The following is a 25,295-nucleotide window of genomic DNA, read 5'->3' as shown; positions in this document are numbered from 1 at the left end:
AATTAAAGGAGCTGCGGAAAGTGTCCCCCTCCTTGTTCCAAGCACTTTTCACACCTGTTCCTCAAAGAATTAAAGACATTTTCTAAGATGCTCGGGGTATTGTTAATTTCACGAATCTTGTCTATAAGTCGAGCCTGCAGATGGTTTAAATCAGGAATTGGCACTTAAAAATAGTGTTTTTAAGGTAAGGCCACAAAAAGAAATCATACGGCGTAATATCACATGACCTCAGTGGAAATTCATGTTCAGCATTGAGACTTATTAGTCGATTTTGGAAAACTTCCCTCAACATATTCATCGTCTCGCCTGCCGTATGTGCCCTTGCGCCATCTTGTTGAAAGTAAAAGTTTGTAATTTCGTTTTCTTCCAGCTGGTTAACAAAAGGAGCGATAATTTCTTCTCTATACCTTTGCGCAGTAAGAGTACCATTAAAAAAAATAGGTCCATAAATCCTCCTTCGATTGAGAGCACACCAAACTCCAATTTTTTAAGCGTATAGAGGGCCCTCGAAAAAAAGTTATCTGGTTTTTCAGAAGACCACATTCTCACATTCTGTGAGTTTACGTAACCACTTAAATGAAACCAGGCTTCATCAGAGAAAAAGGTGATATTATGAAGTTCACCGTAGTTGTTTAAAAACCATTCACAAAATATAGCCCGTCGCGGAAAATCAACTTCATGAAGTTCTTGCTGACATAGATAGGAGAACAAACGCAAATCTTTTTTTAACACTGTGTGGCAGGTACCGACTGATACTCCCACCATTTGTGATAAAACACGTACAGAAGTTCTTTGGACATTTTCTTTTAATTCTTCAGTCCGCTTTTTAGGTCGGCCGCTTCCTTCTTTTCTTGTTACACTGCCCGTTTCACGAAAAACATTAACACAACTACAGAATCAATATTGCAAGAATATTGTAAGAAATGTTTCAGTTGACTGACAGATTGACAATAATTTTCATTTACGTCCAGATATGCCCGGTTTATTACTGAAATTAAAACTGATCAGTAAGAAGTCGTAAGAATGATTCCATTAAAGTTATTTCTGGCCCTTGTTACATAAGAATCGTGCAAGTGCATCTTCTGTTTGGGCTTGTCTCAGTTCTGTAATTAATGCTCACCAACAAATGTTACTAAAGAAATAATAACAAATCGCTGTCTTTCCATCGCAAGCTATTGTTTTCTGAACTATTTTTTGAGGTTACTATAAAGAGCATATATAAATCCTAATACTACATAATTCTTTAATATTCCAAAATCGGTTTATTACTAAATGTATCTACCTACTAAATATGTAAGTAAGCGTCTGTTAAAAAAAAACAAAAATTTGAATAACTGTATTTGTTATCTCTCTGCCAAGTCAAATAAAATTGCAACTATATAATTGTGCAATACAAAAAATCATACAGTTTTGATGTAATGTATATCCGAATGAGAAGAAAATAATTTATAACCTTTAGCATTGGAGTGGATGCATATTTACAGTTAAAATGACCCGTTAAATAAATAATGAAATGCTAAATTAATACAAAGACCGTAAAGCTGCCCTGCATATAAATTAGGCCATTTGGGATACTTATTACAACGTAACCATAATCGGGGTTAAAGGATAAATAGAATTTGCTCGTGGAACAATAAATTTCAATTTAATACTTGACAAAACAGGCCGATTTATAATTACCCTAATTTGAACACTTTACTTCGTTACCAAGACCTTAAATGATAACAAGCAGAATATTACACTATCTTATAAATAAGACTAGAAACATTAAAAAACCTGTGCTTTTTCCTTCAATATCTTTAAAAGAAATAATTTGGACCGAATTATTCTGAAAGTACTAGGTTACTTATTTTATAAACTGTTTTTACAAATTTAGCTCTAACAGTTTAGTGATACCTATCATACATAGTATGTTTAGAAGGTACCTTGTTACTAATGTTGAAGACAAGTACGAATATATACGTTATTAGTAGTAACTATAAATTACTACAATGCCACAAAGAAAAAAGTGGGCTAAGCTTGGATTAACCAATGTGTCTCATTATTTTTTTATCCGCTGAATCCGAATCTAAACTGAGAATTTCCGGTGCAATGTGTGTTTTTACCCTAACATCCCTAACATTTAGAAACAGAAAACAGTTTTTGATATTACAAACCAACTTGAGTAGTCAGTCATTGGATAACGGTTTTTTTTTTAAACATGTAAAATAGAAGTAATTATCAAATTATTGGAAACAAGCAAAGGAAAAATAGCATTTAAAGATATTCGTTTCCTAGAATTATTGCAAACAATCGAAAAATTTGTATGAGGTGAGACAGAAAGTAATATAGACTACTTTAAAATTAATATTTTCCTGAATCAGAACGTAACGTTGAATATACGTGTTTTGCAAGTTCATGTCGTAACTTCAAGAGTGTGCTCCTTACATTAGTTTAGACTAAAGTGTTTTTATGAATCAATGGTCTAATACTACTAACTTTTCGAAATAAAAAGTTAATAATCATTTATCTTGGAAAATATTTAAACTTGTATTGACAGAGATTGATGAAACTTGGATTAATAGTTTATTTAAATAGAAACAAAACACTGAACTAGTATCTGACAATGGAGTGGAGTGGGGGCACTGCCACCGAGACTCGTAAATCGTAGATAAAATTATTCAGCGGTGTACTATTAAATCGTCTGAAATTAAACACGTCGAAATGTAAAGTTGTTTCTTTTTCTGGAAAGATTGTTTTACTAAATTATACTATTTATTAGCAGTTAATATAATAATATTTAATCTCTTCAGAGACAAATTTTGAAATTTACGGGAATTTGGAATATACAGTGTATTTAAAAAAGGTGTTGCCAAAGTTGAGGGAGATATAGAGAACATTGTGGTAGAAAATTTTTGCATATAAACCCTTAGACGAAAATGAACCTTTTGACTCTGGAGAAATTTTGTCCAAAAACACAATGTTATTTGAGTTGACCCCAAAAGACTTTTATATTTAAGTAATTTTTATTAAGGATAACGCAAAAAATGATTTGAAGCAAAACAAACACGTTTATCTCCTCTGATAAATGTTTACCAACTGCATGTCCTACACACGATGTTGGTAAAAATTGATTTTATCCACAACTGTGTGATAAAAACTCCATTGCACGCATCTAATCTAGTCATGCAATGTCATCTGTGTCATGCTATGAGGAATAGTGAAACAAATGAACAGAGCTGTCACGTAATAAATCATTGGACCTAATTGAGTGCTTCAAATTTGTTTAGTTTGCGATAAAATTTTGCTTCTAAGTTGTTGAAATGGACCAATTTACGTTCGAAGAGAGCTGAGTACTTTCCGAATCGACGACATCCACGCCGAACAACATTTTTGTCAATCCATCGTCGGTTAAGAGAAAAAGGCAACTTCAAACCAGATGTACCACAAACTGTTTTGAACAATAATTATGATAAATTTATTATTTTTGCGATATTCTTAATAAAAATTACTTTAATATCGCCTTTTGGAGTCAACGTAATAACATTATTTTTTTTAACAAAAATTACTCGAGGGCCAAAACGGCTCATTTCCGACTAGGGGTTTTTCTTCCGCAATGTCTTCTATACCCCCTCAAGTTTGGCAACACCTTCTTGAAACACCCTGTATATTTCGGTACCTTTTAATAGATTTTACATTATGTATATTTTATATACATTTTTGCGCAATGGAATTAATTAAGGTAGTCTTTTAAATAACTTGCAATTTTAAATATCTAGATTAGAAGACAACATAATCCTTTTACAATTGATATTCCAAGAACCATTTTTATAGTATCTCGCACTATCGAGATATTCATATGGACTCCAAGAAGGACATAACTGCACCTTAATTTAAAATTTAGAAGAATAAACCTGTTCGAAATAAAGGACTTCATTTATTATTTACTTTTATTATCATAACCTCCACTAGCTTACTTTAAAAAACTACTTCTATCTAGTTTTCTTGTGACCAGACTATTCCATGGGTTGTGGCTACGTGTTTGTAATATTTCGCTGATCTTCTTGGTGTCCTTGTCCTTTCAGGACTGCTGAAGTTGGTCTCATATACCCCAAATTTGGGTCTGTAGAAATTATTATAAATAAATATTTATAAATGTTAATCTAATGCGCATTATGTATAATAACAATAATGGTAATGTCAAATTACGGAACATCATTGGGAATATCTTACAGGGTGCTGCTTAAACATGGAATTGCTGGTATCATATGATTAAAATGATGATAGTACAATTAATGAAACTAGTGCTCATGAAAAAATATTTCTACTTTGATCATAGCTTTTTTTTTATAAATATTCGATTACGAGACAATGAAGCACTTTCTGAAATTATAATGAATGAATTTCATAGGAATATTATAAAGGCGTTAAGCTAATTGAAATAAATTCACTTTTTTTGTAAAGAACCGCACCTATCTAATGAAGTGAAACATAGTTCTTGGATACGAAAAATCTATGTATGCAAAAGATATGTAAGCTCACAGACAAGAAACAACTACTCTAGGGCTATATGCCCTAACTATCATTGATTTACACTACCAGTATCTAGTAAGCTGCTAGTAATTAATAATTACCTAAAATTCAGAATGAAAGTGACGTCTAAAAAGTATTAATATAAAAACACATGCCTGGCATTGAATATGTTGTATTTTGCTGTTCTAATAATATCATCCTTGACAAGGACTAACACGTAAAAATATATAAACTATAGAGAGTTCTTAGTATTTCCACATTTTATCATTATATTTCATTTGTGAATGAACTTAAGGAATATTAATATGTATAACTTAATTATACAGAGTGATTCATTAACAATTTTTCTCTAAAACGGATCGAGATACCGAAATGAAACAAGAATACATAATTAATGGAAAAATGATTTCTCGCTCTTTCAGGTTTTGAATCAAGTTTCATGTTAGACATACAGGGTAAAAAGTTATTAACTAAATTTTAGGTAAAATAGGTCGTAAGTGGCGCCCTCTATGAGCTACACCGAAACATGCATCTTATTCTTCGCTTAAAAAAATATTGTTTCACAAATTCCTAACCTACATATTTTCAGAATAATCGCAAAAAACGATTTAAAATTTTAACATTCAACACCCTGTATTTCCGAAGCTATCAACTTTTGGATAAGGCACGTTTGCGCCAATGGTCACCATTTCACATGTAGTATCTTCAGCGTTCGATTTTCCCATTGTTAATGAATCACGCTGTACATAAAAATAACATTGTGAAAGGATTTTGAAACGACAGTGTCAAAAGTGTTGACAGTATGACTAGATTAACGTGAATTGTTTTTTACCTGAACAAAAATTGTTAAATTTCTTTTTAAATATATATTTTATTATTAACTCACATATACAGGGTGTCCCGTAAAGTATGTTACAAACTTTCGGTGGTGAAAGTACATAAAAAAATATGACTAAAAACTCTAATAAACATAACCTCTTAAACGCACCGTTTTGAAGTTATAGGCCTTAAAAGGGGCAACTACAAAAGTAGTTTTTGTGACGTAACTCTTTGTTGGAAAAAGAGAACATAATGAAATTTTCAGGAACTAGTCAGCTTTAGGAAGCCAATAAATAATGTGGATATTAATAAAATTGAGAAAGCGGAATGGTGTTTTTTTATCACCCTGTATCCTATTTTTTGCCAAAAGAAATTTTTCTGCAAAGATACAGCAAATATCATAAGATTTTTAGAAAGACCATTGAATTTAGAAATTTTTTTGTCTCTTGCATTTTTTATGTAAAATGATTAGTTTTCTAATAAATTTACAAAATGCAAAGGGAGTTTACTCACCGCTAGGTGTTAAATTTGACGTATTCAAAAAGTAGGCGCCTGTCACTTTTAACATAGTTGACATTTGTTACCATATTTTAATCGTGTCTGTTGACGAATTATTAATTTGTGAGTACAATGGCGGATAACAATCGTTTTACTAATCAAGAATATGCCGAAATGCATTTTATTTATGGATTATGTAATGGAAATGCAACAGCTGCTCGAAGAACATACATAGAACGTTATCCGCAGAGACGTCAGCCGTCTACACAATTATTTACTCGGATTCACAGACGGATTATTGAAACTGGTAGTGTGGTACCCCGTTACATACATTGTGGTAGAATTGCTAGAAGACTACCCGCGCAAGATGAACAAATTTTGAGATCTTTTGAACAAAATCCGGGAGAAAGTGTGCGAAGGGCAGCTAATCAGTTACAGCTTTCCAGAATGTCAGTTTGGCGTGTTTTGAAGGAAAACGGCCTTTATGCCTACCATCTCCAAAAAGTGCAACATTTAATGCCTGAAGATCTTCCCCGACGCCTAGAATTCTGCCGAATAATACTTAACCATCACCAACATAATGTGGAATTTATTAGCTCCATTTTATTTACCGATGAAGCCACCTTTACACGAGATGGTTTACTGAACTTGCACAATGCACATGCATGGTCAGACGAAAATCCTCATGCTACCATTGATAGTCATCACCAACACCGATTCTCAGTCAACGTATGGGCTGGAATAATAGGTGACTATTTGCTCGGGCCTTTCTTTCTACCTCAAAGGCTTGATGCAGTAGAATATTTAAACTTCCTAGAAAACCATCTCCCTGAGTTAATGGAAAATGTTCCTTTAAATTTGAGACAATACATGTGGTACCTCCATGACGGGGCACCTGCGCATTTCAGTGTTCATGTTAGAGAGTATCTACATATGCGGTTTCCTAATCGATGGATTGGAAGAGGATATAATGCACCAATAGCCTGGCCACCGCGATCACCGGACTTGAATCCTGTCGATTTTTATCTTTGGGGACACGCGAAATCTCAAGTTTATGCAACCCCTGTTGATACAGAAGATCAACTTAGACTGCGAATTGTAGAAACCTTTAATTTAATAAGAAATAGTCTATTCATATTCCAAAGAGTCAGATTTAACTTTATAAAGAGACTGACAGCATGTATCGATGCAGAAGGAGGTCAATTTCAACATTTATTATAATAACATATTTTGTTTTAGTTCTGTTTTGGTTACTTAATTAAAAAAATTATTTTGGAAATTGATTGTATTCTTAAAAATTCACTAGGCTTAAGAAATGTATGTAAATAATTCGGAAGCACTCATCTCTCTGCATTTTGTAAATTTACTAGAAAACTAAACATTTTACATAAAAAACACAAGAGACAAAAAAATTTCTAAATTTAATGGTCTTTCTAAAAATCTTATGATACTTGCTGTACCTTTGCAGAAAAATTTTTTTTAGCAAAAAATAGGATACAGGGTGATAAAAAAACACCCTTCTGCTTTCTCGATTTTATTCATATCCGCATTATTTATTGATTTCCTAAAGCTGATTAGCCCCTGAAAATTTCATTAAGTTTTCTTTTTCCAACAAAGAGTTACGTCATAAAAACTACTTTTATAGTTGCACCTTTGAAGGTCTGTAACTTCAAAATGGTGCGTTTAAGAGGTTATGTTTATTAGAGTTTTTAGTCATATTTTTTTATGTACTATTACCACCCAAAGTTTGTAACATAGGTACTTTACGGGACACCCTGTATTTACTTTGCTATAAAGGTATTTAGCTGTTTCAAAAAAAATTAAAATTTTTTTCTAAAAGATTCTTCGTTACCAGAAATATAGGAATGAAAATTATATCTATTTTGGTATGAAACATTGTTAGAAAAAATAAAATAAAATAAAATAAAATAAATTAGCTTAACATCTTTATAAAATAAAAATGCAACTAATAATAAAATACATATTTTTAAAAATAAATTTAATGAAACTGATAAATATTAGTTAGGTAAAAAAAAGACAATTTACATTAATCTAATATCGTTAAAACTTTTATGCTGTCGCAGAGATAGTAAGATTGTTTTAATAGTAGCTATTTTAACGTGTTGATGTTTGTCTAAGGATAAAGTTAGAACAAAAATACCTGATATTTAAGATTATTTTACATTATTAACAGTTTCACAGTGTCAGGTATGTGTGTTTTATGTACTGAAAATATTTGGACATACCTAGTATCATAAATATGAATACCTAACTGCCAATAAAATACTTACTTTACACTTTACTCTTTTAATCGTCCTTACTAATAATATAATCTGAACTTAAGATTTTTTAAAGATATCTTAGTATACTTACGTGTAACCATTGCTCCATTCAAAATTATCCAATAGACTCCATACAGTGTATAGCGTCACGTTAACATCATCAAACATCATGGCGTCACGCACACTGCTGAGATGTTCCTAAAAACATTAACAGTTACATAAAACTCTCGAAAAAATTAGTTAGCAAAAGTAATGTTTTGTTCTTTTCAACATTCACAATCAAATGTCACAAGAAAAACGTTATTAGGTACAGGGCGATGAGTAAAAACGGGACACGACAAATATTACATTTTTTAACGCCCCTATATTTTTAAAATATGGATTTCTGAGTTTAACATTTTAGTGCGGAGTTGCCAAGTTATGTAGAAAATTCTTCGAATATTGGAAAAAACATGACCTCGAAGAAGTTGTATTAACTTTCAACTACTAATAATTGGAGGAAAAATATTTGAGAGAGCAAACATTAGGCAAAGCATGTTAGCTAATATCTATATTTTATATAGGGCATTTTTTATAATACGATCATTTTAAGAAAGTTCAAACATGATTTTCTAAAATTTTTCAAATGCAACATCCTGTATTTTATTGTTCTATTTTATTCACATATTAGTCCAATTCAACTTTTATTAAGTATATTCTACACCTGAAATTGTTAGTTTTTAAGATATAGCAACATTTCTGGAAAAACTAAATTTTTATTATTTTCGGTTGCACGAAATGGCTTTGGAAAAAACTGTCACATTGTGTCAACTTGTCAGTTCATAATTTATCATTCCATTTTATTAGTTAATATTTATTTGTGGTATTCCATAAAATAATAAAAATTAAGTTTTTTCAGAAATGTTGCTATATTTTAAATACTAACAACTTTAGATATAGAATATGCTTAATAAAATTTGAAGTGGACCGATATGTGAACAAAATAGAACAAAATACATTTGAAAAATTTTAGAGAATCAAGTTTAAACTGTCTAAAAATGATCGTATTATAAAAAAATGACCTGTATAAAATATCGATATAGGAGTCTTTGCCTAACACTTGCCTATATTTTTGCTCCAAGTGTTAGTAGTTGAAATTTAATACAACTTCTTCGAGGTCATGCTTTTTTCAAAATTCGAAGAATTTTCTACATAACTTGGCAACCCCGCAGTAAAATGTTAAACTGTTTATATTGCCATATACAGAGTTTTTCTCAGAAATCAATTTGTTTAAAAATATACAGGGCGTTTCATTTAAAAAATGTAATATTTGGCATATCCCGTTTTTACTTATCACCCTGTATGTATCAAATTAATTTTGTAGTTTAGGTTTCTTGATTCTGTATAACTTTTATATAAACTTTTTTTCTGTATTATGAGTAACAAGGGAGTTATTTTATTTTCTCACACTAATGGCCCACCCTGTATATACCTTTAAATATCTTATTCTTGTGACGTCATTATACTGTTCATCAATGGCTATTCCATTTTCTGTCACTAATATTTCTGGACTGTTGTACTCATCTTTTATCCATTTCAGCATTTTTCTGAATCCCCATGGTGTATTCTACAATTAGAGACAATGTGGTAAAAATGGGAAATTTTTGGAAATTAAATAATTAGTAAGAATTTATAGAAACATTATTTTGTTTATATTCTTGTGGAACTTAATATCACATTTTTTGCTTTTTAAACATGATTCTGAAATTTTACTAGATGATCTATTTATTACTCACATTAAATTACATCAAATTTATTTATTTATAAATCAACATATTTTGAGTATGAGCAGATCTTAAATGCCATTACTATTAAGTCCCTAATGTCTACTTGTGCTTGCTGATGAATGATCTTCATTATTTACTAGATGTTGCGGGTGTAATTCAATGCTAGACAGGGTATATAGGCCACAGAGAAATTTTTAAACAACAGCAATAGTTAGAAAGTTTACTTCACGACACTTTGAGAGTACCGATAGCTATATCCAGTTGGTATAAAACAATACTTAAAGGCCTGCACATACATACGCGGTAGCGATGGCGGTGGCGGTAGCGGTGGCGGTGGCGTTATTCGAATTTAAATATACCGCTCGTACTGCGACATGTATGTTTTGACCCATTTGTTTCTATGCGTTGCATTCAAGCGCCACCGCTTACCTTACCGCGTATGTATGTGCAGGCCTTTATACCACAAAGCAAAGAGTAGCAATGACATTTAAGATGACATACTTTGTAGGTTAAATCACACCCACACTGAATATAATTAACTTCCCTGATGATTCTTTATTGTTTAGTTTCCTAAATTCGCGCGAATAAAATCGATTCTTCCGAAACGTTCGAAAGCAACGCAGTTTTTAATTGTTTTTGTGTTATCATTTGTTGCTTTCCCGTTAAAGCAAATTTTGTAATCGAGTCTTAGTCAGGACTGTATTTAAAGATAACAGTTTTCAGACTCACCTTCATCACACTTAGTTGAGTACTCTCCCACTCTGGTGGAGAATAAGTGAAAACTCCACAATCCTTTTCAAAGCTTGGTTCACCTATTGGTGGCTCCGCGATAGCCTTTACATTATAAGTACTGTAATAATTGATTCCAAAGAAATCGTGAGTGTCCTTGATGTACTCTATTTCCTCTTCACTGAATTCAGGAAGACGAGATTTCGAGAAACCTTCTTTTTCACTTCTCATGGCTATTCGATCCTTGACAACTTTGGGATAGTCGCCTAAATAAATTGGGTGCATGTACAACCCTATCTGAAGATAAGTGTACTTTTAATTTTAATATTGCTTGATCAATTAAGACAAAAATGGAAAACAATTTCCACCATCAGAATGCATTGGCCAAAACCTCAAGAACATTATGTGATAGATGACAATGACAATGAAAAGAATTGCCCAAACTGAACGGATTGATGGAAAAAGAAGACAATAATTATTTCACATTATCAAAATATTTACTCAAGCTCTTTTTGTAATAATCTTATCTGTTACTTATTCATTACTTGGAAACAAAATAACTAAGATACTAAAATTATAATCAATGTTTTTAATGACACTAAAAGAAAAACATCCAAACTGAAACAAATTTCTTGAGGCTTGTGTTCTGAAAACTCATGTATTTTGAGAACAGATTCATTTCTCTACAGAAAAATGTAAAAAAAGTCTCAATCTCTAAAATTAATTTCATTTAATAGAAAGCGAGTTATGATTTATTGGCTAAACTCAAAATTGGAATTCATGTGACCAAAATAAAAAATAATAGTCTTAAATGATAGGAAACGCTCCATTTTCTGAATAGAGGGTGTTAAAGTTTAAAAAAAATCTGATATATTCCTATAATGTTTCTGAAGATGTTTGATATAAAGTAGAGCTAATGATTTGCCTATTTAAAAGTAACATTTTCTGAATTCTGACACAAACGTCTATTATTTCAGTAACTCGACAACACTGATTGGTTTAGTTTGATAATTGCTTGCTACTTGCAACCTCTAATGTTGTTTCTGATAAATCTGATGTATTCCTTTCCTCAGCAAACACTTTGTTTCACCTAGAATAACTCCACAACTACTCTTCGGAAAAAAAGATATTTTTCTAAAAATATTATTTTAAGTAAACCGAACCTATATCCTAATTTAATAAAATTTTACCCTGAGTTAGGTGAATAGTTAATTGATGTATTGTCTTTTTACTTGAACTGTCTTCAAAATATATTTTAGTAAATGTGATTTTTTATAAATTTCAACAGCTCGTAATAGGTACATATTTCGAAATCGAAACATTTCCGGACATTCTTTCGTAAAACTGTTTTTTTTTTCAGTAGCAAAACAAATTTTATTTATTAAATTTTCAATTACTGAAAATTGACTTGTCAAGAAACTACTGTTATCGCAACAGAGTAACAGACGTCCTTTTTGGAATGCTTGGTCAATGCGACTTAGCGAAGTGCTTAATTAAATCATCTTTCAAATGAATGCATTTTTTTGTATTTTGTGTTAAAGAAAAAAATTACTATAAGAAACAAGTTATTTCAACCAAGCACCCCAAAGGGAACAGAAAACTACTATGTCTACGTCGTTGTTCTTAGTTAAGCTAAAAGCAATTTATTGACCAGCCAATTACCTATATTTCTACAGGTAAAAATTTCGCTTATTCGAAATTTATAAATTGAATACTTAAACTTTTTTTGGAGACGAATTTCAAGTCACCTCCACCCCACCTACAAGGGATGAGGGAGAGGGACTTTAGCACTAATGTATTTTCCCCGTGGAATGATTCAATTTTCCGTAGGGTGCTTATTTCCTGAGATATTTGAAGTTCCTGGTCAAAAAATATATCCGTTATATTTATAATTTATCAACAGTACGTTAGATCCTGAAAAATTATAATAGAAATTAAATATTATTATCGACCTAACGAAGGTAACAACAACTGTTTTTACTTACAACAAACTGACTTTTAGTCTCTGCTGCTTCTAAATCCTCTGTGGTATTGGATTCTGCTTGGTACCAGCCACAATGAACAGCCATTGAAATGACTCCTGGGAAAGAAAGGAATATATGAGTTCAGCAATTGTCTTTACATATGTTATTATTTAATTAGGTATAAACTTATTTTAAGAAATTGTAGTGTAACTGTAATAAATAATTGAAATGACAATTTGTTGTAATGTTCAAAAAATAACAGAATCGCAGCAAATTTGTTGTACAGGGGTTTTTGGGGTCGCTGCCCGAAGTCAATTTTGCAAATTTCAAGATGTCGGATCCAAAATGGCCGACCAAATTTTCAAATAATAGAATAGCAGCAAATTTGGTATACGAGGGTTTTCGACGTATTCGAGGTCAGAATTGCGAAATTCATTTTGTAATATTTTACTTTATAACCTGAGTACCCAATCATGTGTTAACCTACTTTTTTTCGGCTATATCTTGTTTTTTTTCTGTAAAATATCTATTCACAGGTTGAATTTTGTAAATCTGATCTCGGATTCGTGATCAGTGACCTCAAAAACCCCCGTATAGCAAATTTGGCGCGAATGTGTTATTTTTTGAAAATTTAGTCGGCCGCCATCTTGAATTTTGCAAAACTGACCTCGGATCCATGATCAGCGACCCTGAAAACTCCCGTATACCAAATTTGGCGCGAATTTGTAATTTTTTTAAAATTTGTGATATCTGACCTTAATGGACCAGTTTTTTTGAGGTTAGAAAAAGAACCATAAATTCTGACCACTAATTCACGTTCGGCGGGGTCTTAACTATATAAATGAACATTTGAATATAAAAAAAATGTTTGTATTTTTCCTAGCACTTATTCATGAATTTTTGATATTTTTTAGCTGTTTTTTGAGGTTAGGAAATTCCTGTGATGTTATAGCTCAATTCTGACACCGGATTCGTGATAAGGAGACAAAAATATTATTATAGATAACATATGTCGCATGAAAAGTACAAACAACTTTTTTTTGTGTGTGGCTGTATTATTGAATTGGTGAACTTTGTGGGTAAAAGGAATATTAACTCTACATTACAATTGGTCATTGTTGTGACCGTGTTTTTAATTTAACGGACTGTAATCAGGAGCGAGCTATCGAGTGACATTATGGTTTTGGGTCTCTGAGTATAGATATCTGTAATTAGATTACTTACATTTGAAAATGCAGCATGTTTATAAACGTGGAGAGGATATTTAAGACTATAAAAGGTGTCCCAAATGTAATGCAGAATTTGAATTGTGCGCCATTTTCATTCCGATGAGTTGGCAGGATTGTGTGATGTGGTTCCAGCAGGATGGTGCAACCTGCCAAAGGGCACGTGAAACTATGCACTTGTTATGTTAGAAATTTAACGGACGACTCATTTCATGTAACAGTGAAGTGACTAGTCCATCAAGATCATGCCATCTTACACCAAGCGACTTTTTCCTATAGGGATTCGTCCACAGGGGAAAGTTTATTCTGCTCAAATGAATACCATTATTGAATTGAAGGCAGAAATTTGAAGAATTATCAACGAAATTAAGTCGCAGGTATGCGAAAGCGTGATACAGAATTTTTTTAAAATAAGTCGATTATGTAAAATTAGTCCGACATACTTTTTTTATTTAATGGCAATGTGTATCCTTTAAAAACATGTAAAAACTTTGCCAACTTTTTAATTAACAGAATCTTTTTTCCTCACATGAAATCCTGCGTTTCTGTTGGGACACCCTTTATAAACCAAGGTACGAAATATCAGAAATATTATTTGTAAACTGAATGTATATATTTTTTAATGCCTACTCAGTTACCATGCACATTGATATGATTAAAACTTTTTGGGAACCACTGATTCACCAGTAGCTCTGACTCTCTGTTTACAAGTATTGGTGCATTCCTATTAGGAAATCGTAACACATAAAAATGTGCAGTTAATTAATTATTACTATATCGATAGGCCTTTTTAATATGTATATTCGCTCTTATTACTATATACACCACAGATACACTGTGCTTTTACAACGAGAAAACACAGTTGAAATAGTAATCCAGGAAAATAAATTTTCACTAAAACATTTATTCAATAATAGTCACAGACCGACAAAATTTCAAAAAAGGAAAAACCCAGAAAGCAGTCAATACGTCTCCGAAGGTTTTTGATGCGCTGAATCCGAATATGGCCTCATAACTGACCCTTCACCCTAGGTTGCCGAGATATTCTAACCTAAATGTGTAAAAAAAACGTTTTTTTGCTATATTCAATGTTGTATGACACCGCGAATGATTTTTTTTTTCAAAAAATCAAGTACATCACTGAAAAGTAGAGTCTTTACCCTTCAAAACACTTTTTTCGATTTGAAAAAATATTCAATTTATGCCACAAATGTTCAGCCCTGTTTATACAGTGTAACTTGCGGAAACAAATTCAGAAATTTTCAAAAAATTTTAACAGTTCTGATTACACAGCCCCACAAAAAAAGTATCCGAACTGGTATTCAGACCCATGTATTTCCATGTACTTTTTTCCGCTGAATCCGAATTTGCCTTCAAATTTGGCCCAACGGGTCTGAGTTTTCGGGAAAATTCAAAAAACAGGTCAAAATCCACAAAAAACGTCATTTACGATCGACGATAACCTTCGTCAAATTATTCTACCAGCTCACTAGACGTATGATTTTTCACTCGTTTAATTCCAATTTATCATCATAGAGTCAGACAAGCTGGTCCAATTTCATTCAAAAACAGAAAATAGATCAAACTGCTTAAAAACGCCATTTTCATGGCATAATTCGTGTTGCAGAATTCTAGATCCATCTTTTTATCCACCCACCCAGTTATGAATGCATACATCTCTCTATCCAGTCGTTCATGCATGAATACGCATATTTATCCATCCACCTGTACCACCTGGAAAACCCACCCATCCACCCATCTATCCATCTACTTTTTGTACTGAGAGATGCGATAACAGCCTAGAAGATTGAGAATGCAATAAAACTTGTAGAATACTCTACTTTCTAAACGAAGGAAAACGATATTTACAAATCATTCTTATTTTTGTTGCTACAACGTGTTTTAGTTCAAAGGATCTATGCAAAGTGTTACGCTTTCGTTTAGTCCCTCTATTTTTCGTTTCTCTTTTTAACAACCAACAAAAATCGGCCATCATGTTGTGATCCCATCTTCCTTGATATCGCTATTCTATAAACCTTCATATCCTGATGAGATCGTTCGCCTTGTTCTTTGCTATAATCTCTAATATTTTCAGGAAACCAATCCAGATGTGAATGAAGAAAGTGCAACTTGTAGTCCATCAAACATCCCAGGTCTTGGAAGTCTTTTATCATTTTTGATACAATTTCTTCGTATTTAGGACTCTTGTTGTTTCCTAAAAAATTTGTCGATACAACATTGAAACTCGTCCAAGCAGTCTTCTCAACGCTACTCATTGTAGTGATGAATGTTGCAACCTTGAACAATGTCCGAATCTGAGGTCCATCGAATATACCTTTCAATTTCGCCCCAGAAATATTCGGAAATTTTCGCCCTTTATATATATAAGGAAAGAAAGCCTTTTGCATAGATCCTTTGAAGAAAAGAAAACACGTTATAACAACAAAAATAAGAATGATTTGTTGATATCGTTTTCTTTTGTTTAGAAAGTAGAGCATTCCACAAGTTTTAGTGCATTCTCAATCTTCTAGGCTGTTATCTCATCTCCCAGCACAAAAAGTAGATGGATAGATGGGTGGATGGGTGGGTTTTATAGGTGGTACAGGTGAATGGATAAATATGCGTATTCATGCATGAACGACTGGATAGAGAGATGTATGAATTCATAAATGGGTGGGTGAATAAAAAGATGGATCCAGAACTCTGCAACACGAATGATGCCATGAAAATGGCGTTTTTAAGCAGTTTGATCTATTTTCTGTTTTTGAATGAAATTGGACCAGCTTGTCTGACTCTAAGATGATAAATTGGAATTAAACGAGTGAAAAATCATACGTCTAGTGAGCTGGTAGAATAATTTGACGAAGGTTATCGTCGATCGTAAATGACGTTTTTTGTGAATTTTGACCTGTTTTTTTAATTTTCTCGAAAACTGAGACCCGTTGGATCAAATCTGAAGGCAAATTCGGATTCAGCGGAAAAAAGTACATGGAAATACATGGGTCTGAATACCAGATACGATACTTTTTTTTGTGGGACTGTGTTATTATTAATTTTGAGCACCGTTTTGCATATTTTGCATACAGAAAATGCTTATTATTAATGTATTCTATCTGCCATTAACAAATTCTGTGCAAGCTTTAAACACCCTGTTTTATACAGGGTGTTATTAAAATTACTTAACGGATATCTATCATGGAAATCAGAGAAGAAGCAAACTGATTTCAATTTCCTTCGTTCATGTAGAGTTTACCTTTCTGAGCATCTCTAAATTGATCATCGTAGACACGCCAGACTCGTGCATGTCCTTTTATTAAATTATGAGCGCACAAGTATTCGCCTATACCAGGAGAATATAAACCTGGAGCCAATGATCCGTCACCATAACCAGGATGGCAGACTTGGAAGGGTTCATTTACGGTTATCCAATACCGAACATATTTACCAAACGATTCAAAGCAAATGCGTGCAAAATTCACAAAAGCATCCACAACGATATCATTTGTCCATCCTCCAAGATCTTGTAGGGTTTGTGGTAGGTCCCAGTGGTATAAAGTCACCATTGGTTCTATGTTGTTACGTTTTAGTTCTTTTATTAATTTGGTGTAATAATTAATTCCTTCTTTGCTGACTACATTTGTATAACCTATAACAAAATAAAAAATTATATGATGAAACCTTATATAGGTATACAATTTAATTTAGAGATTTATCTGGATTACTTGTGAAAAATCAAACTTATATTTTCTATTCATGTAAAGTCCAAAAAACCGTGATAACAATACTCATAATACTGTCAACTCATATTTGTTGGTACAATTTAATGTTTTACGTTAATTTGTTAATTGGTAATTAAAGAAAACTAATAGCACATGATGTTTTTCTTACTCATTCAACTAATTTTGTTCAAAAAATTTTCATAAATCATGGGCTACTGGTTTTCGATACAGAGAGTATTGAATACAATATACGGGTGGCCAAACGAAAACGAAACATATCCATTTTCAGGAACTGCATCAAGATTGTAGAAAAACGCTCAGACCCATCGATTTTAGATTAAAAGGGGACATCCCTTGCTGGTATTTTTGACTCCGTCACTTTCACCCCCAAGCAAGGGTAAGCGTTACCCCAAAATATTTAAATGGCATTGGGGGTTGAGCAATATTTCTTTTGAAAGCTCTTACAATTCTCTTTACTTTAAAGTTGAAACTTATGCACAGACAATTAGTAACGATAAAATGTCAGTCATTCGAGTTAAGTACGCCAATGGTATAAATTTAGTATTTCTTGCGTTACATTGGTTTTTGGCGATTTGTTATCACTTTCGTAAAAAAAAACACAATTATAAAAAACAGAAATGAATGCTATACACACACAATGAACGTAAAATTAGTGGATTCCAAATTATTTTCTAGTATTATTTGGAAGCGTTGGTTGGTAGTTTATTTAATAATAGTGTTTTTGAAAATTAAATATGGTTTATCCCATTGCGAAAAGGGTAGCTATCATTTCGCTTTACTTTATAAACAATAAATATGCTAATAGAACAGTTCAGTTATTTAATGAACAACATCAAGATCGACATATAGGAGGAAGTACATTCTAGTTAGTAAAAAAATTTCAAGAGACAGGGAACGTAGCCAATAAAAAACGAGAAATTGAAAAACCTATAGTTAATGAAGCTAGTGAAGTTGCAGTTTTGGGACAAGTTCATCTTGATCCTACATTAAGTACGAAGCAGCTGGCATCTGTGTCTGGGATCAATCGAACTAGCATACAAACCATTTTGAAGAAGAATAAATTCCATCCATACAAAATACATTTAGTCCAGGAACTTCATGAGGATGATTATGACCGCCGTTTGCAATTTTGCGAAATAATGAGTGGGCGAGCAGGGAACGATCCACAGTCCCTTTTTAACATCTGTTTTTCTGATGAATGCAGTGTTTTCTTGACAGTAAATCGTCACAATTGCCGCTATTGTTCCGATTCAAACCTAAGAGTTTTTCACGAGGTGTATACGCAGCAACCGGAAAAATTAAATGTATGGGCTGGAATTTTCGATGATCGGCTGGTGGGTCCTGTTTTTCTACCTGTTAATTTGACTGGTCAAATATATTTGCAATTACTGGAAGACGCTATTGACCCTGCCTTGACTAATATTAGTGAAAATGTTCCAGAATATGATGAAGATCATTTGATTTTTCAACAGGACGGTGGAAGGTTTGCGTCAAAGAATCGTCCGTGAATGCCGTCGAATCACTCCGGAAATACTTAATTTTTTTCAAAGTATTGGGCGGAATTATAAAATTTAAAGTCTGTTGTAAAGAGAATTGTAAGAGCTTTCAAAAGAAATATTACTCAACACCAATGCCATTTAAATATTTTGGGGTGATGCTTACCCTTGCTTGGGGGGTGAAATTGACGGAGTCAAAAATACCTGCAAAGAATGTCCCCCTTTAATCTAAATCTACAATCTTGGCGCAATTCCTGAAAATGACTCTGTTTCGTTTTCATTTGACCACCCTGTACATCATTTATTTAAACATCTCTAAATCGCTGAGTAAATTTAAAATACGCCCATTACTTAACTGATTACAGATAAAATATAAACTATTCGCTTCAAATAATAAAGTATACAGGAATGTTTTATTCAGGGTACACTTTTAAACAGTATCTATAGTTACTTTAAGAAAAGTGATGTGCCACTTTATTTGAAAAATTTGTCTTTTTAATTTAACATAGATTACCACACAATTGAACACATTTTACATATAAACTATTCATTTAGAACAAAAATATTATGTACATCTTTCTATGTAGAATTATTATTTTTTTAATAACATTGAAATTCTTAGTTATTCTGCATTGCTGTATCTCCGCTACTGATTGACAAATTAAGTGAATTTTCGCCTTCAATAGATAAATTTTTAGCTCAAGTTCCATCAATCTATATCAGAGATGTGCCAATACTTTATTTAGGCTTTTTAGTTTAAAAAAGGAAGAATTAATGTACATGGATTTAGTAAACACCCTCTATGAAAAATTTCTTTGCCAAAGTTAGTTAAGCTAAGAAAATTAGTATTAGTTTAGTTTTCTTTGTCAAGCACTACCCTGATTTTTGATTTTTTTCTCTTGAACATAGGTCGTTCTAAAAAAAACGTTCAAGGGACACAAAAATTTTGACCCAAAATGGTTATTACGTTACTAGTATGACGGCTCTTGAAAAATCAATTAAAAAAACAGTTTAACTTTTAAAAATTCTTTTTGGAAAGATGTTGCTGTCATGTAAATTTTGACAAAAAAAAAAACATTCCTTCGAGTATGTTAGTTACGCCTTATACTTACATTCAAAACATTTATTTTTCTAGAGAAATTGGAATATCCTTACCTGTTGGCAAAATCCTAGCCCACGAAATAGAAAACCTGTAATGATTCACGCCCAATTCTTTTAACATCTCTATGTCTCTTTCCCACAAGTGATAGGAATCACAAGCAATGTCACCATTATCTTCATTAAGTACGGCTTTAGGCCTAGTGTGACAAAAGTGATCCCAAATATTTTCTCCTTTTCCATCTTCATTCCAGGCTCCTATAATTACATATTTCATTGACTGACAAGAAAAGCAAAAAACTACCTATGTTGTATTTTATAAATTATTCATCAATTTTCTTTGAACTGGTGTATCTCTTTGCTATTTGGTAGTAGCAAAAAATTTGGAAAACTGGCAATATTTTATCCTTTAAAAACCTTTCGTCATAACCGTCGAAATGGGCACAGCCTGTTTTACTGGCACAGAATAGCGCAACACAACTTTCAATATGGCCGACTTTAACCTTTCCAAATTCCTTGCCATTCCTCTCTAATATTACAACTTTTACGGGTGTGTTTCATTCACTAATAAATAGTCTGACTCGTGTTTTGAATATACAGGGTGTTGCGGAAATGACTACAAAGCAATTATAAAAAATAAGACGAATTCTTTCTATGGATCATAGACTATGGATCGTCTTTTGTTTCTGAGATACAGAGATGATTTTTTTAAATCAAATTAAATCAAACTATATCTTTTCCAAAGAGCAATCTATTTCATTGAATAATTTTTTGAAATTTTATTTATTTATTTTTGTTATAGTCATGTCTTATAATACTGTATAATGTAAAATTTCATTAAATATATTTTTAAAATCACTTCAAATGTTTTTGATAAAAAAGGCAACTGTCTGTCCCAAAGTCAACCAGTTTCTATTCCTCAATGTGCAGGGTATCCGAACACCAAAGGAGGTGACTTCAAGTTTGCTTGGATGAAAATAAATCAATTTATATCAAGTTACCTTAGTACACTCTTGCTTTATTAAAATGTTACAGGCGTTCAAATATTTTTTTTTTTTTCATTTTTTTGAGGAAGCAAAATTATACTCAAGTAAATTTATATGGGTCTATTTCCAAATAAAACCTACCCTGAAAGTATCGTCCCAATCGCCCCCAAACAGCAACTCTGTAATTAAGGACAGAAGATGGTCAACTTTAGGACAATTTGATAAATTAAATTTTTTTCAAAAATTTTTCAGTTTCAGCGATTTTAATAAGAGTACCTTTTTTGTTTAAATGAAACTTGACGTTATAAAACAATATACAGGGTGTCCCGATACTTGATACAAAAAAGTCGAGTATAAATAGATAAGGTCTAAATAATATCAGTTCTTCATATAAATTTTTTGCACACGGGTCTTCGTTAACGAGTTACGTGCCCTCAAAGGTGAAAATTAAAAAATTATTTTCATTTATAGTTTCTAAACTATTAACTTCAGCATGATGCAAATTTGGTGATCGATAACACACGGGTATAGCTTATTTTTGATGTTGTAAGTGAAATTTCATTATGCTCAGAACACCAGGAAGGAACTGCTCCCAATGGTTAACAACCCAGAATTTTTGCATAGACGGCGATAGCAATTTGCTTGTATCAAAAATAAGTTCCCTGAAGAATTTTCAACGACAATGCCCTTTTGGTTCAACTGAATAAAATTAACAGTTTAGAAAATATTTGTGATTTTATGTCAGTGCACATCGAGCGGCGCCTCCACCATTTATTGTTTTAATTTTTAATTGAACATAATTACTATGTTAGAACCGTACATATTTTAAAATAAGAGCCTAGAAAATCTTTGCTAATGTAATTCTCACTAACAAAATTTGAGAAACACACTTTAAGTACACATAACACAAAATAGAAAAACATAACAAGAATAAGTTAAAGGAAGTTAAAAAAATAATTTAAAAGAAAGAAAACTAATAAAATACTTTTTCAATATGAGCACATTTCACCTCCACACATTTCCTTAGTCTACGAATGTTCTTTGTACACGAAAAAGCATTTATGGAGTAATAACTTAATAGATCCATACGTTTTTGAGAAACGTCTGAATGGATATCGATATTAGGATTTTTTGCAAAATAATTTGCAGCCACTATTAGACGATGTTGCATTAGACAGCGGAAAAAACGTTTGGTTCATGCACGATGGGGCTCCTCCCCATTTCAATATTGATGGACGAAATTATTTATCCATAATAAATGGATTGGAAAAGGAGGCCCAATTTGATGGCCACCAAGTTTTCCAGACTTAACTCGATGGACTTTTTCTGTTAGGGTACCTGAAAAGTTTATTGTACGCAACCCCAGTACAGACAGGGGATGAATGGCTACAAAGAATTTATTTCCATTGTGATAATATTAGACGTATCCCAGAAATGCTTTTTCGTGTATAAACAAATAATATCCGTAGATTTAGGAAGTGTGTGGAGGTGGAAAGTGCCTATATTGAAAATATATTTTAATAATTTTCTTTCTTTTAAATTAATTTTTTAACTTCCTTTAACTTATTCTTGTTTTGTTTTCTATTTTGTGTTATGTGTATTGTGTTTGTCAAATTTTGTCAGTGAAAATTACATTAGAAGACAGTAAAATTTGCTAGACTCTTATTTTAAAAATATGTACTGTTCTAACACAGTAATCATATTCAATAAAAATTAAAAACAAAAAAAATGGTGGAGGCGCCGTTTGATGTGCACTGTGACATAAAATCACAAATATTTCCTAAACTGTTAATTTTACCGAGTTGAACCAAGAAGGTATTATCGTTGGCAAATTCTTCAGGGAACTTATTTTTGATACAGGCAGATTGCGATTGGCATCTATGTAAGAATTCTGGGTTGTTATCCATTGCGCAAAGTCCCTCCCTGGCGTTCTGGGCATAATAAAGTTTCACTTACATCATCAAAAACAAGCTATACGCATGTGTTATCGATCACCAAAGCATCGGTTGAGGTTAATAGTTTAGAGACTGTAAATAAAAATACCTTTTTTAATTTTCAACTTTGAGGCCCGTAACTTATTAACGAAGGCCCTTATGGGAAAAAATTATATGAAGAACTGATATTATTTTGACCTAATCTATTTGTATTCGACTTTTTTGTCTCAAGTACCGGGACACCCTGCATACATACACTACAGAAAAAACCTAACCTCGAAAAAGTTTAAGGGATAAGGTATTACTGAACGAAATAGTTGGTAGCGCCCTCTAACTGATGGTCAGAAACTAACAATATTGACTCATGAAATATGCTCATAAACTTATTTGTACGAAAATTTTTTTTTTTGGAAAATTATCTTTAACGCTCTGTGCCGCAAAAACAAAAGATATGGTTTATAGGAAAAAAATCAAGTTCACTCTAAATTTTTGGCACTCGTTTCCTCAACTATGCCTTAAATTTAGTAAATTCTGTAGATATATTGATTGTCTTTAATATGTATAATTAATGTAACCTAAAAACAACAGGAGTTAAAAATAACATTTTAATAGTAAATAAAACCCACCTTTTAATTGTTACATTGCTAGTATTAGTATTACCTTCTATTTGATAGGCAGCTGTCGCAGCTCCAAATTTAAAGTAGTCTGGAAATGGTGTCTTATTAATGTTGTACTGATCTGCAAGACTAAGTTACTGATTAAAAATAGTGTACTCCTATTATTTCGTGATGTAGGAAATAAACTGTAGCATTAAATTTCAACAGCATGAGAGGAAATAAAAATATACAAACCGCCTACATTTCTAGAATGAATATGTCTCATAGGATTTGGTTTCAAAATATTGAAAGCATTGTCAGTTATTAAATAAGTTACATTTTCAAACAAATTATTTTATCGCTGTCAAATGCGAATATGGAAGTTTATTCCAAAAATAATGAAGTTTGACATAAATAGCTACTTAGAAATTTCTCAGTGGCTATTGAAGTTCTATTTTTAAAATATATTTTTAACATCATCTATTTCAATTAATTATATGAATGTATATTTACCTTTTACTAAACAGAAGACAAATTAATAAGAACTGCATCGTAGGTACCCTACTATATTACTAACTATACAATATTATTTATCCTTTATATAACAGGTCTTATCAACAGGTATTTTCGTTGCTCTAATTAAAGTTAGTGTAGGTACTGTACTAATGAGATATACTGAGTGTCTTTCATGTATTTTATTGTCGGAACAAGTACGGAATGGAAACAAATGTTATACAGCATTATGTATAAAACAAAAAGTAACAGAGATAATAATGCAAGGAAATAAACGTTTGTCCCATTTCCGCAGATACCAATTCTGATAATTTAAATTTAAAAAAATATTCATACCTACTGTAGCTAATTGGAAAAAAAGTTAAATCAGCTGTTCTCCATCACAAGCTTCCTGTTAAACTAATCAGAACAAGCTGGATGGATAAAGATATTCACCTTGTAAATTACATTATAACCTCAAATGGAATATGAATTTTAATCTACTCAAAGGACAAAAAAAATTCAAAGTAAATAAAAATGATATGTCAAAAGGAATAACCCTCTTAACTAATTTATTTATAGTAACATAAACTTATGTAATTTTATCAAATTACTATCAAGTTGTTTAGTCTTCAATGGTTGTTCAGTAAGGTAATGAGTAGTACATCATTTTATAAAAATTTTAAAATTTGCCTCATTCCTTATTCTTACATGGAACCGCATTTTTTTATTTTAGAAGTATCAAATAAATTCAAAAAATTTCCTAAAAGTCATATCAAATGAAGTCAGATAAAGTCCTTGGATATCAAAAATCTAGTATGCAAAATATATCTAACATCATAGATAAGCTTATTACCTGATGATATTGCGAGAAACAATTACTATATGGGCTGCATGTCCCAACTAGCATTGAATTACACCACGCTAGTACCTAGTAACTAATTATTAAAAATGAAAAAAACGAAAGTATATTCTATAGTGCATCCAAACATGAATACATCTATAGAATATTTCTAAAGAATTCTCTTCTATTCTCTTGTTCTATTTCTCTTGTAACTACACAAGGCACAGAAATTAAGGGATATTAAAAAAATCCCAAAATTTTGAGTGATTTTCAAAGAACTATAACTTCGTCGTAAAGAGAATGGAAAAAAAGG

General features: G+C 31.9%; 1 protein-coding gene across 1 annotated transcript; it reads right to left on the bottom strand.

Moving 5' to 3' along the window:
- Positions 1-3,917: 3,917 nt before the first annotated feature.
- Positions 3,918-24,215, bottom strand: LOC108910252 (myrosinase 1-like). The gene is made up of 9 exons (XM_018714808.1): positions 24,160-24,215; positions 23,711-23,796; positions 20,188-20,388; positions 17,050-17,442; positions 12,592-12,686; positions 10,607-10,903; positions 9,583-9,717; positions 8,203-8,309; positions 3,918-4,102 (listed from the first exon to the last, which is right to left on the bottom strand). Exons 1-9 carry the CDS (start codon positions 24,195-24,197, stop codon positions 3,976-3,978), a joined length of 1,479 nt encoding a protein of 492 aa, XP_018570324.1. The 5' UTR covers positions 24,198-24,215; the 3' UTR covers positions 3,918-3,975.
- Between the last annotated feature and the right edge of the window lie 1,080 nt (positions 24,216-25,295).

This window comes from Anoplophora glabripennis, unplaced genomic scaffold (genome assembly GCF_000390285.2).
Source record: "Anoplophora glabripennis isolate ALB-LARVAE unplaced genomic scaffold, Agla_2.0 scaffold357, whole genome shotgun sequence".
NCBI classification, from domain to species: Eukaryota; Metazoa; Arthropoda; class Insecta; order Coleoptera; family Cerambycidae; genus Anoplophora; species Anoplophora glabripennis.
This window is presented reverse-complemented; position numbering and strand designations above follow the sequence as displayed.